Source organism: Cheilinus undulatus, linkage group 21 (assembly GCF_018320785.1).
Source record: "Cheilinus undulatus linkage group 21, ASM1832078v1, whole genome shotgun sequence".
NCBI lineage: Eukaryota > Metazoa > Chordata > Actinopteri > Labriformes > Labridae > Cheilinus > Cheilinus undulatus.
In genome coordinates this window covers 17,415,690-17,431,009 of record NC_054885.1, presented here as the reverse complement: position 1 = coordinate 17,431,009, position 15,320 = coordinate 17,415,690, and the positions used below count along the sequence as shown (strand labels likewise).

The 15,320-nt window shown below is 40.6% G+C and overlaps 1 protein-coding gene across 4 annotated transcripts in view; it reads left to right on the top strand.

Moving 5' to 3' along the window:
• The first annotated feature begins 384 nt into the window (after window positions 1-384).
• mpp3a (membrane palmitoylated protein 3a) overlaps window positions 385-15,320 on the top strand; it is a 35,320-nt gene continuing 20,384 nt past the window's right edge. For all 4 annotated transcript variants that reach the window (XR_005993583.1, XM_041817541.1, XM_041817540.1 and 1 more), the window contains exons 1-5: window positions 385-497; window positions 12,435-12,500; window positions 12,600-12,718; window positions 14,707-14,784; window positions 15,172-15,252. Coding sequence is in view for 3 of the 4 variants with exons in the window: in XM_041817541.1 (XP_041673475.1) it covers window positions 12,464-12,500; window positions 12,600-12,718; window positions 14,707-14,784; window positions 15,172-15,252 (315 nt within the window). In the remaining variant the exon portion in view is untranslated. The remainder of the gene's footprint in view (window positions 498-12,434; window positions 12,501-12,599; window positions 12,719-14,706; window positions 14,785-15,171; window positions 15,253-15,320) is intronic.

Below are 15,320 nucleotides of genomic sequence, written 5' to 3'. Positions count from 1 at the left end.
AACACCCCAAACTTCTGTAAGTGTTGCTAATGGTCCTTTGGGTGTCCAAAACATTGCACTGATTATAGGTAACATTGTTTATTTCTAAGAAAAGTAGATGCACAACTGTGACTTGAATTTGAAGGTAGCACAAGAGATGTACAATCTAGGGCAAATGTATAACCACAGTCTTCCTTTAGCAGTCTTCCTCCACTGATGCTGAACCCAATGAGAGAGAGAGAGAGAGAAAGAGAGGGAGCATCAGAGGAGGACAGGGAGGGGGGTGGTTAGGGGAGGGGCTGTGAAAGAAAGAGAGAGAGGGGGTAGGAAGAGGCGGCCACTCAGCGGCAGCAGGTTTGTGAGAGCAGCAGCCCAGAGGAGGAGGAGGAGGAAGAAAAAGGAAAGGAGGAGGAGGAGGAGGAAGAGGAGGAATCAGAGCGAGAGAAACCGTGTGGCTGCAGTCAGTAGGGACACAAACAGAGAGAGAGAGGAAGAGGAGGAGAAACGGAGAAGAGAAGGTGAGAAAACGCGTCATTTCTGCCATATTTTTGTGTCTCTTTACGCTCTAATCGAGGTATGTGGATGCTCTGCCATCCAGTTTTCCTTTTCCTCCACCGCCTGCCAGCTGACAGCAGGCTGTATGAGAGAGAGAGAGAGAGCTGTAGCACTGCAGAGTGATGCAGAGAGATGGAGGAGGGAGAACGAAGAAGGAGGGAGGGAGGGATGGGGGGCAGGTATTTTGCTGTACAGACATGAGGAAGTCAGAAGAGACAGAGGAAGAGGAAGGGAAGAAGAGGAAAAAACAAACATCTGCCTGAGCTTTGTGTAGCTGTATGTCTCAGTGACAGTGTACAGGAGTGTCAGCTGTCAGCATCACTAGTTTCCCTCCATGTTGAGATGATATAAGTTTCTGTTTGACCACACCCTCCACATTACATGATGGATGCTTTTGTGTGGAGGGTGTGAGTCAGGGGAAATGTGTGTGCATGCGTGTGAAAAGCATGTTGGATGCTGGCCAGACATGCTTAGTGTTGCCTCCCATTACTGTCACTGAGCTGTGGATTAGCTGGTGTGTGTGAGCACTGTTCATTCCCAGGGAGTCGAGCCAAGATGCTCGATCATGTTCTGACCAAGATGTTGTCAGCCTCAGCGATGATGAACCGTCCTCCAGTGTCTGTTTATTTTGCTGTGTTGTGTCAGTACATACAGTACACATGAGAGTGAAACAAGGCTGCAGTGCTTCATACTCAGCCAGGCTGGTGTCGCTCCATGCTTCACATTTTGGTACAAATGCATCGCATTCACAGAATGGTTGTGTTTTTGTTTAGCCCTGAACGCAGCCTGTTTCCAACAGCTTTCCCGACCATTTGTTGTTTGGGTGTCTCCATGCCAAGGCGTTACGCAGCATCGGGGACAATACATTTTGAGAGGGTCTTCCTGATGATCACCGAACCCTTATTACATCACCATATCTGCTGCAGATGGCTCATTTTGGGTTGAATATGCCATATTTACATAAAGTGCTTACTGTAACAGTACATAAACAATAGAGACTATACACCTTAATTAAAAACAGCAGCATGTGTCAATAAGAAACATGTTAATAGCTAAGAGAAAAAGCACTCCACTGGCTGGGGTACAAGAAGAATGTCAGGAGTGAAACTGCTATTCAATATTGATGATGCAACTGCTTGTAATTCCAATAGAAAGTCTTTCATGTTGATGTCTGGCACAGAAAGTTTGGAGCCTTTTCTTATTTTTAACTCTTCTCCTGATTCAGGTCTTTACATTTCCAGTGAAATAAAACTGTAACAACTGTACAACTTTAATACAGACATTATATTTAGAAGAGGAATGGAAATACAACATAAATCTTCCAGTCTTACTAAAAGTCTTTCCACAAGATTTTGGATTAGCCTATTTATGTTGGACTTTGTGCCCATTCATTCTGTAGAGTACCGAGTACTACCAATGTAGGACGGGAAGGCCTGACTCTCAATATCAAAGGTGCTTGATGGGGTTGAGGTCAGAGCTCTGTGCAGGCCAATCAAGTTCTTCCACACCAAACTCATCAACCATGTCTTTTTAGTCCTTGCTTTGCGCACTGCAGCACAGTCATGCTGGAAAAGAAAAGGGCCTTCCCCAAACTGTTGCCACAAAGTTGTGAGCATAGCATTGTCTCAAAATGTCTTGGTAAGTTAAAGCATTAGGATTGGCCTTCACTGGAGATGAGGGGCCAAGAACAAACTCTGAAAAACAGCCTCATGCTATTATCTCTCCTCATTGGCATTGGACCTGGTGATGTGTGGCTTGCATGCAGCTGATCGGCCATGGAAATCCATGAAGTTCCTGCTGCACAGATTTTGTGCCTACATTAAGGCTAGTGGAAGTTCAGCTAAGGAACTGGCAGTGTCAACGATTTTTACGCTCCATGTGCCTTAGCAGTCGTTGACTCTGCTCTGTGATTTTATGTGGTTTTCCACTTCATAGCTGAGGTGCTGTTGTTCCTAAACACTTCCACTTACCAATAATATCACTTTACAGTTGACTGCAGATTATCCAGCATGGATGAAATTTCATGAGCAATGGTTTTGTTGCAAAGGTGGCATCCATAACGGCACCAAGCATGAAGTCACTGAGCTCTTTTTGTATCACAAATGTTTGCAATTGGAGACTGAATGGCTAGGTGCTCGATTTTATACACCTGTGTTAACATATCTCATTGAAACACCTTAACAGGTGTGGCCAAATACTTCTGCCCATTTAGTGTAAGCACATAAATACACGACACAACAGTGATCACATACTGTATACCAGTGATCATCAACTACATTTGTACAAGAGCCAGCTTTTGCTCATACAGGCACGTTGGGGTCAAGCTTTCAAATAAACTAAATACATTTTTTTAAATGGTCTAATTAACATATTTTTGTTTAAATATTTTGTTTTCTATCGAATGTACATAATTTTCAGGCTAAAACAGCGAGTAATAGCTGTAGTGAGTTTAACAGAAAAACTGCTGCAACATATGAATTTCTTCTGCACATATCCTGAATTTGATAATGTGCTGGGGGCCAGACAGGATGATGTGGGGGGCCTGATGTGGCCCCTGGGCCGCCAGGTGACGATCACTGCTGTATACAGTAGGCTTGTTACAATACTAGATTTTTGAACTTCAACATAATTCTGGCAAAAGTAAAAAAAAATCACAATACCTCTATGACACCATGGCAGAAATAAACAAGTCAAAGACACCCAGTATGGGGTAATGTGCCATGTGTTTAGTTACCAAAAATGCAGGCATACTCCTGCAGAAATTGCACAAAACATTAGCATGGCCTAATGGCTAGGTTGCACCCCATGTGTATTCGGCAGCTAGGGTTCAAGTCCAGCCTATGGCTCCTTTACTGCTGGTCATTCCCAAGTCTCTCATCCCTGCTTTTGGCTCCATCCACTGTCCTCCTCTACCAACAAAGACATAAAAAGCCCCAAAACATGACTTCCTTTTTGATACCAAAACTTTGCCAATGTATTTGTTTAATTTGGGCAGCTTTTGGTTAATAATTTGACATGTTATTCAAAAAAGTTTTGGTTTGGGCTCTATAAGCCAAATGGTCATGTTCGTGTGTATGTGTATCATGTGTAATATTTTGGTATTTTTGAAGATGGGTTGTTTAAGGTACTTGGCAATAGTAGTGGCATAGCCTGCAGTGATTTCAGCGAGTATCTTCAACAGGACAGGCTTGGAAAGGCTAGGGCATACAGTGTAGCAGAGGGGTATAGCTACTCTGCGTAATTTAAAGAGTTTAAGGGAAAAATGAGTCAAAAAACAATGCATCTTTTCAAAGCAACTCCCAGAGCTGTTATCTTGCACACTGAAGAGTCCAATCAGAAAAAACACGATGTTGAAAAGCTTACTTGCAGACATATTTCATCATTGGTTATGTCTCTTCTCTAACCCTGCTCAGTTCCAGCAGGGCAGTAGCTGCACTGTAGTATCTTTATCAGCTGTTCCAGTGGAGCTCTTCCTGGATAAAACATCAAAGAGAGTATCTGAGACCTGAAGAAACCCCTGTGAGAGTGACGATCACTGTGAGGGCCAATTGCTACTCAGCTGAACCTGCTGACCTGGCTGATGTCACAGCACCTTCAGGGCTGGCTGAAAGCAGGAAGAGAAAGCTGTTCACCAGTGATAAAAAGAGGGAGGAATCAGGGACATGAAATATAGTTATGAATGAATGTCTGGAGTACGGTTGAGCAACACTGAGAATCACATTAGTGTTATTTTGATTTGCAAGTGTTTAATTTAACACAGGATTAGGTTTTTTATCGCAGCAACAGAATAACAGCCACAGCTGATCCGTCTGCATTTTAGCTAAATGTGTCTGGATGAGTGTTTAGTGACGGAGGCTGTTATGTGATCAGCTGACTTCTGTGACCTCACTGGAGCTCCAGCATGTTTGTGTGATCTGCAGCTAAGCTCTTAACTAGATTTGAACTGAAAATGTCATATTTTCGGGGATGAAATGGACCAAGTGTGATGTCTGAGTCTATTTCTGGATCAGTGACATGTGCTGGTTTGATGTTCATTGTACAGTTGTATTTGCTGTGAGGTTGTAAGATGCTGATCTGCTGCTTTCTGGAAGAACTAACTTGAACTCTGACGTATTTCTGCAGGGCATTTTTAAAGCTAAAAACTAGAACTCATGGGCTGGTTCAAGTGTTGACAGAGTCTGTAAACTCTTCTGTAAAGTAAAAGATTCCCTGATTTGGCTAAGATGAGTTTACCACAGTAAGGTAATATTATAGCAAATGCATTTTTATTCAGGCCCACATACAGAAATATATGGGCCCCTAAAAGCCCAGTAAATTGGGCCCTCCCAAGATGACTCACTAAAATCATTCAGTAGTGTAAGCTTTAGCCTTCTTTCTAGCATTTTTGGCCTGTTCCTGATCAGCTTTTCAATCTTTTTGAAAACAAAGTATTGTTGGGATCAAAGGCCTTATGATTTCCCTATCCTTTCCTTTTGGCATCCCAACTTTTGGGCAAGTCCTGACATGACTTACACTCTGACATCACTAGCCTACCAGTAAAATTAGCATATAGGTTGGCATTGCTTTAACTTAGAATGAGCTATGTTATACCAGCCTCTGTGGGCCCCATCCTTCTGCTGGATCCAAGAGAGCATTTCCCTTTATCCCCCTAACAGATATGCTTGGTTTTGTTGGCACTTGAAAGTAACCAAACAAGTGTACTTTGAAGTGCACACTTTAAAGAGAACCTTTAAGTTCACGCTTACAATAACACAAATAAGTACTTGTTGAAGTGTACAATTTTAAGGGCACTTTGAAACGCACACTTTCAACTGCATTTCAAATTGTGTAGTAAAATAATAATAATGTATAACAAGGCAAAAAGCAAACATAAAGTAAAAAGCACAAAAATTAGTACTCTTTGAAGTGCCCAATTTTAAGGACACATTAAAGTAAACATATTAGGGACACTTAAATGAGCACAATTTTAAGAAAATTTAGATATCAATAAAGTGCTATATAGAAATAGATATTTTTGAGGGTAGTTCAAATGGCAAACTTAAGAGCACTTCAGAGTGGCCATCAATCAGTGCCCGTCAGTGAAAACGACTTCATGTTCAATTTTGAGAGCCCTCAGACATGCACTGCTTTAGAGGTACATCAGTGTAAACTCTTAGCAACATAGCGACTCTTAATGTACTTTAATTTTTCTCTAAGTGCACTTGTATTTGTTCGCTTTAGATTAGTTTTCGAACTGCACACAGTTTAGGACCCTTTAAATAGTAAAAATAAAAATAGTAAAGTAAAAGCACACTAATAAGTGCTCTTTAAAGTGCACAATTTCAAAGACCAATTAAAGTAAACACAAAAAGGGCACTAAAAGTGCGCCCATTTTTTAAAATGTTGGTGATAAAGATGCACACTTTTCAGAGTAGTTTAATTGGCAAACATAAGGGCACTTCAAAGTGGCCAACTATAAGTGCTGTCCTTGAAATCAGTTTGACAAGGACTTTAAAATAAAATTTTGAGAGCCCTTAAAGTTGCGCTGATTCTAGTGCTATTCAATGCAAACGCTCAAAAGGCACTTAGAAGTGCATACTTTTTAGGACACTAAGAAATACACTTGGCATTAGAATAACAGTCTTTTTATGTAATTTAATGTGTACTCTTTAAGGACACCTACAAGTGCACACTTTCACCTGCATTTCAAAGTGCACACTGTTAAGAACCCTTCAAATTTCAAGGTAAAAAAGGCACTTGATTTTGATGCAAAAAGCTCTTAAAAATCAAAATCTGTATCACCACAAAAATTGTTAGTGGATTAACATTTTTTGGAGCTGTTAACAAATAGAGCCATGAGGCTGGTTAGAGTTTTATGTGGTGAAGTTCAGCCTATGCATCAAACGTTATTTTGGAAAAACAATACAGCTGTGGCTAACATTAACCTTTAGCCAGACATGGCAGGCACAAGAGAGCTGCCCTACCACTTTTTAAACTAGCAAAATCAAAAAATGCTAATGCTTTTTACTTATTTTTGCGCTTATGCTTATTAGTAAGCTAACATTTTCAATTATCAGGCATCTTTTTCAAAGTATGCTTAATCAACTTTTATTTTTATTGCTGAAATTGAAAATTGAGAAACACAACTAGAGACATTCTTCTGCATAGTGTAAAGCAGAGACACACCATTATTTATAACATTTAAGCCCAAAGTAAAAGAGCACAGACTAAGAACTGCACTCATGAACTCCTGACAATCAATCAAAATTAATGCATAAGCATTTAATGAAAATCAGTGACTGACAGATTATGAGTGTTGTGCTATAAGCAGCTAATCTAGGGTACAGCAGTGCAGAGAAGCAGGCTATTGAGTCTATGTCACTTTAAACTCATAGTCTTCAGCCTCAGCTGGTGTTTGTCAGACTTTGCTTTGCTCCCTCTGGAACCACAAAAGGCTCGTGCAGCTTTTTCCTTACACGTGCAGAAGTGCTCCCCAAGACGTGTTGGTGACTTTGATGTAAAAATCAGTCGAGTTCAGCTCTAAGAAATTAGTCAACATGAACAATGTTGTTATTCAGTAGGTTCAGTTAGTCTCATAGATATGCAGAGTTTGCAGGGGTTTTTTTTTGTAATTTTGGTGACTTTAAGTTTATAATGGATTGATAAACCATTCAGTGTTCAGTATTATTGGAAAGATAAACATAAATATACATCGATATTACAGGAAACATTTAAATTTGTATTTTTTATGACATTAACCCAATCACCTTAAGCATAAAATAATGAGTGCAATACTTGCTCCAAAATTAGATGTATCAATAATTATTTCTTTCTTCTCTCTCAGTTATAAAAAGGTTAACAGAAGAAAGTCCAGTCATACCTGAGACTAAAGCAGACTGTAGAGTTGTTGATTCTACATGCAGAACAAAAAGAAGTGTGTCCTCCCTCTTTGTATTCCTCCTCTTCTTCTTCTACTCATCTCTGTCTCTGTAATATCCTCTTGACCATTATTCATGAGCTCGTTGCTCTGTACGTCTGTCTGTCATCATATTCTAAATTTTACCATCAAAACCCAAGGACACTTTTCAGAAATGCTTCAGCAGGAGAGGGAAAAACATGCAGCATGGTGATACAGAGATATCAAGGTTAGAGTGATGTGATGTTGATGTCAGGAAGATTGCAGTGATGAAACATTACGCTTTTTGGGGTTATATTATGATACTGTTTTTTGTAATTAGCATAATGATTGATTCTAGATCTTAAAATAGATTTCTGTTGTTTAGAATCAAAAATTAACTGTGTCATTAGCTGTTATATTCAACATAAGAAAACTAGTTTTAGAACAGGAGGCATCACCGAGCAGACAAAGAGTTAACCATTCAGATAAATGAGTATCCCGTCGGGGGTCACGGGGGCCTGAAGCCTATCCCAGCTGTCATTGGCCTAGAGGTGGGGCACACCCTGGACTGGTTACCAGTCAATCAATCATAGGGCTGACACACAGAGACAGACAACCAGGCACACACACATTCACACCTATGGCCAGTTTAGAGTCACCAATTAATCTAATGAGTATGTTTATGGTGGTGGGAGAAGACATACATTCGTATATTCCGTTTTACATATTTTGCCAGTGGCCAGTACATTTTTGCTGTTTCTGAGGAACTTGACTTATCTTGTAATTTTGGGATAACAAAGAATTTTTTCTTGTGATACTATTTTTAGAAGACAATAAAAACATACATGACAGCACAGGAAAGTAAAAAAAATGTATGTCCTGTTTCATTTTAGTCACATTTTGTTCAATCTAAGCTCCAAACTATAACATTTTTCTCTGAGATAAGTCTGAGTGATTGAGTTTTCTTTTTTTCAGAAATTTGGATTGCAATGTCTCACCAGTGGGTCCTGACACTAGACCAGCTGAGAGCCACTGATTCATCTCATGATAACTTAGAAGATGTATTAGTATGCCAAAAACTCCTCATCAGCAGCTGCATCCTGCTTAGGCTGACAGGGATGTCATTACTAATGCAGTTATTTGTTTATTGACAACACTATTGGACACATTTGACCTACGGATGGTATGAAGTGAGAGGTATAGCGACACGTCACCCAGGAGGGAATGTTAATGTAGACCACAGACAATGAAATCAAGAATCTATTTCTAGGAATAAACTAAGAAAAAAAAACAACCTTGATCAAAGTTTTTTAAGCTGAAGGTTGGACCAACACCCAAAGCTTATGAAGCACAAAGGCTCTCTGTATTAGCTCCAAACTGATCATCAGCAGTATCAGATATAATTTCAGTTTTATTTTTACGGTTGCAGAAAAAAGATTCAGCCACTGCAGTCATTGCATCACCAACACGATATCAATGAGTCCTTCCACTTTCTTAGGATGTGTGCCACTTTTGTTAACATTGTCACATTTCTCCCCTTCATCAGGTCGGTGAATATAGATTTGCTGTTTTTGAAGTGATGTTTGAAAATAAGCCTCACTTTCCCATTTGCAGTGGAAATTATATGATTCATACCTTACTGTGCCCCCCCTAACCTACACTGTCCATCATACATCTGGCTCTGTTTAAGCAGACTAAAAGAACCTAACTCCTCATTTTAGTTCAGCTAGCTTATCTGACTCTAAATGTCAGGGACAGTTGCTATAGAGTTGCTGTGACATGACAACAGACATAAATAAACTTGACAGCCTTTTAAATTGACAGCTGAAAGGCGTGTCCTCTTAAATTGTATCAGAGTGAGTGGGCCATCTGTGTATTTGATTGAATTAAAGAGAGAGGAGGCTTTCGGGTTAGATTTATTGTGGTCAGTTTTTGGAGAAAAAAACTCTAGGCCAGCTATTGGAAAAAAAGAGCTACTAGTAGCGTGAGCCACTTGTTGGAGACCCCTGGTGTAGACGTTATTAAAGCATTTCTGTCTGTTTATAGGTAAACATAAAAAGAAGCATCATGGCAGGTCTCCATCATAAGGTGTTAGTGACATGGGTGGCATGTGCTGAAAGCACTGCATTGCTTATATGGGTTTTATTTTCATTTATACACACCTGAGATAGAAAAGCTTAACACTGCCAGACAGCTTATGGATAAGGTGTCTCTGCATCTTAACAGTCAGAATATGGTGTATACCTTAATGTTCCTCTAGTGTAGGCAAAATAAATACATGCTTTTAAAAAGTGAACTCCTAAATAACCCCACTCGTTTGCTTTTGCTATATTTCATCAACCATAGTACACTGTCCTTCCACATTACAGTAAAACCTGGCTCCTTCTTCAAAGGGGAGGTTTTAGATCATTAAAACAGTCTTGTATTATCTTGGCTTTTTTCTGCAGCTCTGTTCTCATGGCATGTTGTGATGGAATCTGCTCGTTTACGTTATTGACTCCTGTTTCCAGGGGTAGGAAGTATGGAGACTATTGAGTGGAGTGACAGGGTTATTGATCAGTTGGGGCTGCACTAATCCAGCTGTCTATGCAGCGTTTTAGCTGACTGCATCTATCATGGGGATTTTCAGCATATGAATATTGATATTCTAAAAGTATGCACTGTAAATCCTGAGAAAAAGTCCTTTAGAACTTATTTTATGTTGTTTTGCCAGTTATGGAGGAATCAAATGATTCTTGAAGGCTTGAGGTATTGTTTAGCACAAGACAATTTAAATCATTTTCAATGTTTGGATCGGAAAAATATGACCTTTGAGATTGTTGAACTTTTTCATAAATCCAGTGTGGTGTATTTCCATGATGACAGACCAGATTGACTGTTTCATATTTGCATTGCATGGTAAATGTTCCACATCTTTCTAGGAGGCAGCTTTCAAAAATAGTGTGGAAGTGTGATTGTAGATACCCTGCGAGCAAGAGAAAAAGATAAGACACAGTACCATTGACATTTGACCTCCAAAATCATATACAGTGCCATGAAAAAGTTTTTGCCCCCTTTCTAAATCCCGAGTTTATTGCATATTTATCACACTTAAATGTTTCAGATCATCAAACCTTTTTTTGTATTTCACAAAGACAACCCAAGTAAATTGAAAATGCCTTGACTGGATGATTATTCAATTTTTTAAGGGGGGACCAAAATCCAAACCTATCTGGTCCTATGTGAAAATGTAATTGCCCCCTTTGTTAAACCATGAGTTGACTGTGATTAACCACAGTTTTTGGAAAGCTGAGTTCAATTTCACTAGCCACACCCAGGCCTGATTACCACCAGAGTTGTAGAATCAAGAAATCACTTAAATAGAAGCTGTCCGACAAAGTGAAGTAAGCTGTAGGATCTCAAAAAGAAATGCATCATGCCACGATCCAAAGAAATTCAAGAACAAATAAGAAACAAAGTGACTGAAATCTATCAGTTTGGAAAGGTTACAAAGCCATTTCCAAGGCTTTGGGACTCCAGCAAACCACAGTCAGAGCCATTACCCACAATTGGAGGAAACTGGGAACAGTGGTGAACCTTCCCAGGAGTGGTTGGCCAACCAAAATGACTCAGAATGCAACAACGACTCATCCAGGAGGTCACAAGGGAACCTAGAATGACATTCAAAGACCTGTAGTCCTCACTGGCCTCAGTAAAGGTCAGCGTTCATGACTCAGCCATAAGAAAGATACCGGGCAAAATGGCATCCATGGGAGAGTTCCAGGGCCAAAACCACTGCTGACAAAAAAAAAAACACAAAGTCTCATCTCACATTTGCCAAAAAATCATCTTGATGATCCCCAAGACTTTTGGAGAAATATTCTGTGGACTGACGAGACAAAAGTTGAACCTTTTGGAAGGTGTGCGGCCGTTACATCGGACGTAAAAATAACAGCATTTGATAAAAAGAACATCATGCCAACAGTCAAACATAGTGGTGGCAGCGTGATGGTCTGGGGCTGCTTTTGCTGCTTCAGGACATGGACCACTTGCTGTGACTGATTGAACAACCACTGATTGATGTGCTAAGACTATAGAAATCCCAATCATTTTTGAGATATAGCATTCATGAGCAAGGGACAAACACCTTGACCTTTGACCTCCAAAATCCAATGAGTTCATCCTTTAGTCAGAGTAGATATTTGTGCAGTTTTAAGGACATCTTTAAAAAAAATTTTCTTATGATATCTCTCAAGATGCTTAATGCTTACAACAGTTCTGGAGCTATTCAAAAGAACATGAATGGCCCAGAACAGAGGGAGACCTAGGACAGATTGGATGAAAGAAATTTGGCTCTAATGGACTCATTTTTCAAACTGAAGGTCACAGGCTTATCATTGACATTTTAGCTATATTTATAAGGACAATGTTAGCATGCCTTTCCTTACATTACAATGACAATGCAAAGCTCCACAGTAATGCTAAAATTGTTGTCCATGCAATAGTCCTTATTGCTGATCTTCTCTCTTGTGTTTCAAAAACTGGGGGGGGGGGCAAGAAAAACGTGAAAAATGTGTTTAAATACTCTGAATTAATCAGTCATATGTATTTTATTGTGTTGTGCAGAAGAGACAAATTTACAGCCCGTACTGCCTAGCTGCATGCTACATTAAATGAGCTGTCTGTTATATAAAATTCTCCATCAGTCATGGCTGTATGACACAGTGCCTTAGTTACTACATTCAGGTTTGCACCACATCATCCCCCTCTCCAGCTCTCTTACACGCCAACACAGAGCTCAGAGTGTGCGTTAAGAGCCTGTGTGATTAATCTGACCAGCAGTGACTGATTGTCGTACTACAATAGCTCTACAACGTGAGCAGACAGACGCATACTCCTACACTCGCACAGATGAGATAACTGCATTCAAAGATGGGACATGCAGACTGGATTTAAACCAGAAGGAGATGATACATGGATGTAATTACTGCACATGCTGGCAGCATCTCTATGGAAATGTTGATCTGTATTTCCTTCTTCCCAGGTTTCCTCCCTCCCTCACCTCACTGACCCATGAAAGAAGCCATGCCGGTCCTCACAGCAGGAGCAGGTGGGTAGACACGTACAGTCCATGCAGACGGGAGCTTGCTGTGCTCAGTCTGTTCATGTTAAATTTAAACACTGGGGCTCTTCCTCCTCTACGCTGCAGGGCTGCATGAGACGCTGGCCCTGCTGACCTCTCAGCTGAGGCCTGATGCCAATCACAAAGAGGACATGGTTTTCCTGAAGGATGTCTTCAGTGAGAGGAGTCTGGGATACCTCATGAAGGTGGGCTCACGTCTAGCATCAGTATGCTCATACCTAAAAATAGAAATAAAGGTTGTCAGCGACTGTGGTGGCTACTGTAAAAATGTATTATTCAAAAAAGTGTATGCTCTGTCATATTTATTTAGATGAAGTGAAAATGTAATGTTTCCAATAATATTTTGGTTTAGAAATTTGGCTCTACTAGTCAAGATCTATCTTGACCATGGCATAATAGAGACTCTAATGACATTTAGTCAAATATATGTACTTTAATATGGAGTTGGCCCACTTTTACAGCCTCCACTCTTCTTTGAGGACTGTTCACTAGATTTTTGAATTTTTTTGTTGGAATTTTTGCCCATGCATTCTTTATGAGGTCAGACATTGATATTGGACAAGAAGGCCTGGCTTGCAATCTCTGTTCTAGTTTCCCAAAGGTGCACATCTGACTCATCAAATCATGTCTTTACAGTCCTAGCTTTGTGCACTAGGGCACAGTCATGTTGCAGTAGAAAAGGGCTGTCCCCAAACTGTTGCCACAAAGCATAGCATTGTCCAAAATGTCTTGGTAAGCTGAGGCATCAAGATTACCCTTCAGTGGAAATAAGTGGCTCAGACCAGTAGTTCCAAACTGTTTACCTGTACAGCAGACAACACTTCGTGACTCCCTAGAGGTCTCTTGCACCCTCCCCTAGGGGGTCACAGACCCCAGTTTGGGAACCAATGGCGTTGACCATACCCCATACCATTATCCCTCCTCCACCAAACTTCACAGTTTGCAAAATTCAGTCAGGCAGGTGTTTGGTCTTAGTATCCACCAAACCTAGACTCACCCATCTGACTAACAAACAGAGAAGTGTGTTTCCACTGCTCCACAGTCCAGTCAGTGTGCTGTACACCACTTTGCATTGGACCTGGTGATGCATCAGCTGCTGGGCGATGGAAACCCATTCCCTGAAGCTTCAGCTGTAGTTTTTGTGCTCACGTTAGTGTATGTGTATGTATGAACACTTCAGCTTTGGAGTCAGCTGTATAGGCGTCTTTTACACACCATGCATCTTAGTAGTTATCAGCCCCACTCTGTGATTTTACATGGTCTTACTTTGTGGCTGAGTTGCTGTTGTTCCTAAATGCTTCTATTTTCTAATAATATCACATACAGTTGACTGTGGCTTATCCAGCAGCTCTCCAGAATTACCAATTTTGCATCACAATGTTTGCAAATGGAGACAGCATGGCTAGGTGCTTGGTTTTATACACTTGTTGCAACAGGTCTGACTGAAACACCTGAGTCCATTAACTTAACAGGGGTGGTCCAATACTTGTTTCCATATAGGGCAGGGGTGTCAAACTCAATCACAGCAGGGGTCGGATTCTGGATTCAGAAATAACCTGAGGGCCTAACAGGGTCACCCTTTTAACCATAAACAGCCAACCTCATTTCACCAGTAATAAAATATGAAAATAAAAAAACTTAGCACTGATGATAAATGATATTGACATTTAAAAAGTTCAAAAGATAAGTGATATAGGGTATTTTCCGTCCATGTTGCACTGTGGCTGCCATTGTCTTCCACCTTGCTGTAAAGCTATACACCACCTATAGCTGCAGCCTCTTTCACCTCAAATGTTGCTGATTGGCCCAAATGTTTCAGAGTCAAGCGTTGCAAAATTAATCTGCCTGATGGCAGGCATGAAATCGGGTTATTCCGTTTGCTTTGCAGGGTTATTGATTTGCTGCTTTTCTCAAAATTTAAATACCAAACCATTGCAGCTATCTTTGTGAGGAATATTGGGTTTCATTTCATTTGTGCATATTGAAAAAATATGAAAAAATTAGCAGGCAAATGTAAAGTAGGGAAGGACTTTCTTTGGTTTGAGATCACATTCTCAATGACTTTAAATAAAGATAAGTTTTAAGTATTTTGTTTACAAGAAAACTCTTGTCTGCTATAACCTTCAGCTGTTTCAATCTAATAGAAACCCTCTCCTCTCTGTTTGTGTCACAGATTCATGAAAAGTTGAGACAGTATGAGAGACAAAGTCCAACGCCTGTCCTCCACAGTGCCTCTTCTCTGGCAGACGATGTAAGTTCATCTCTCACGTACACAACCCCCCCCCCCCCACACACACACACACGCCCTAAATTACTTTTCCACTTGTCAGTCACAATGATTTAGCTCCGTCCAAGGACCGGCGCAGGTATCAGAAGTGAATTTTAATGTTGTCAAAGTGCTGACTCACCCTGATTCTCATCTAATGAAACTCCATCTCCTGCTGCTCTCACCAGTAAGCAGTGGTAAGGGGGAAAATGCTGACCTCAGCTGCTCGCCACTTATCTTCCCCCGTGTGTGCACGTCTGTGTCTCTGTGTGTTTATTCTACTGTAAACGGCTGCCAGCTTTACTGGCATACACATGCAGGGGTTCACTTTGGGTCAGGCCACATGATTCATGCCTGTTCTGTGATGTGCAGGTGGCAGAGGAGCTGCAGAGCGGACCAATGAGCACAGAGGAGAAGGAGCTGCTGCACCTGTTAACATCACCTCATCTTAAGGTGATGGATTTAGCATTGGATGAAGAATGTCTAACGTCTGTATTTGCTCTGAAAGCTGACTTATATTT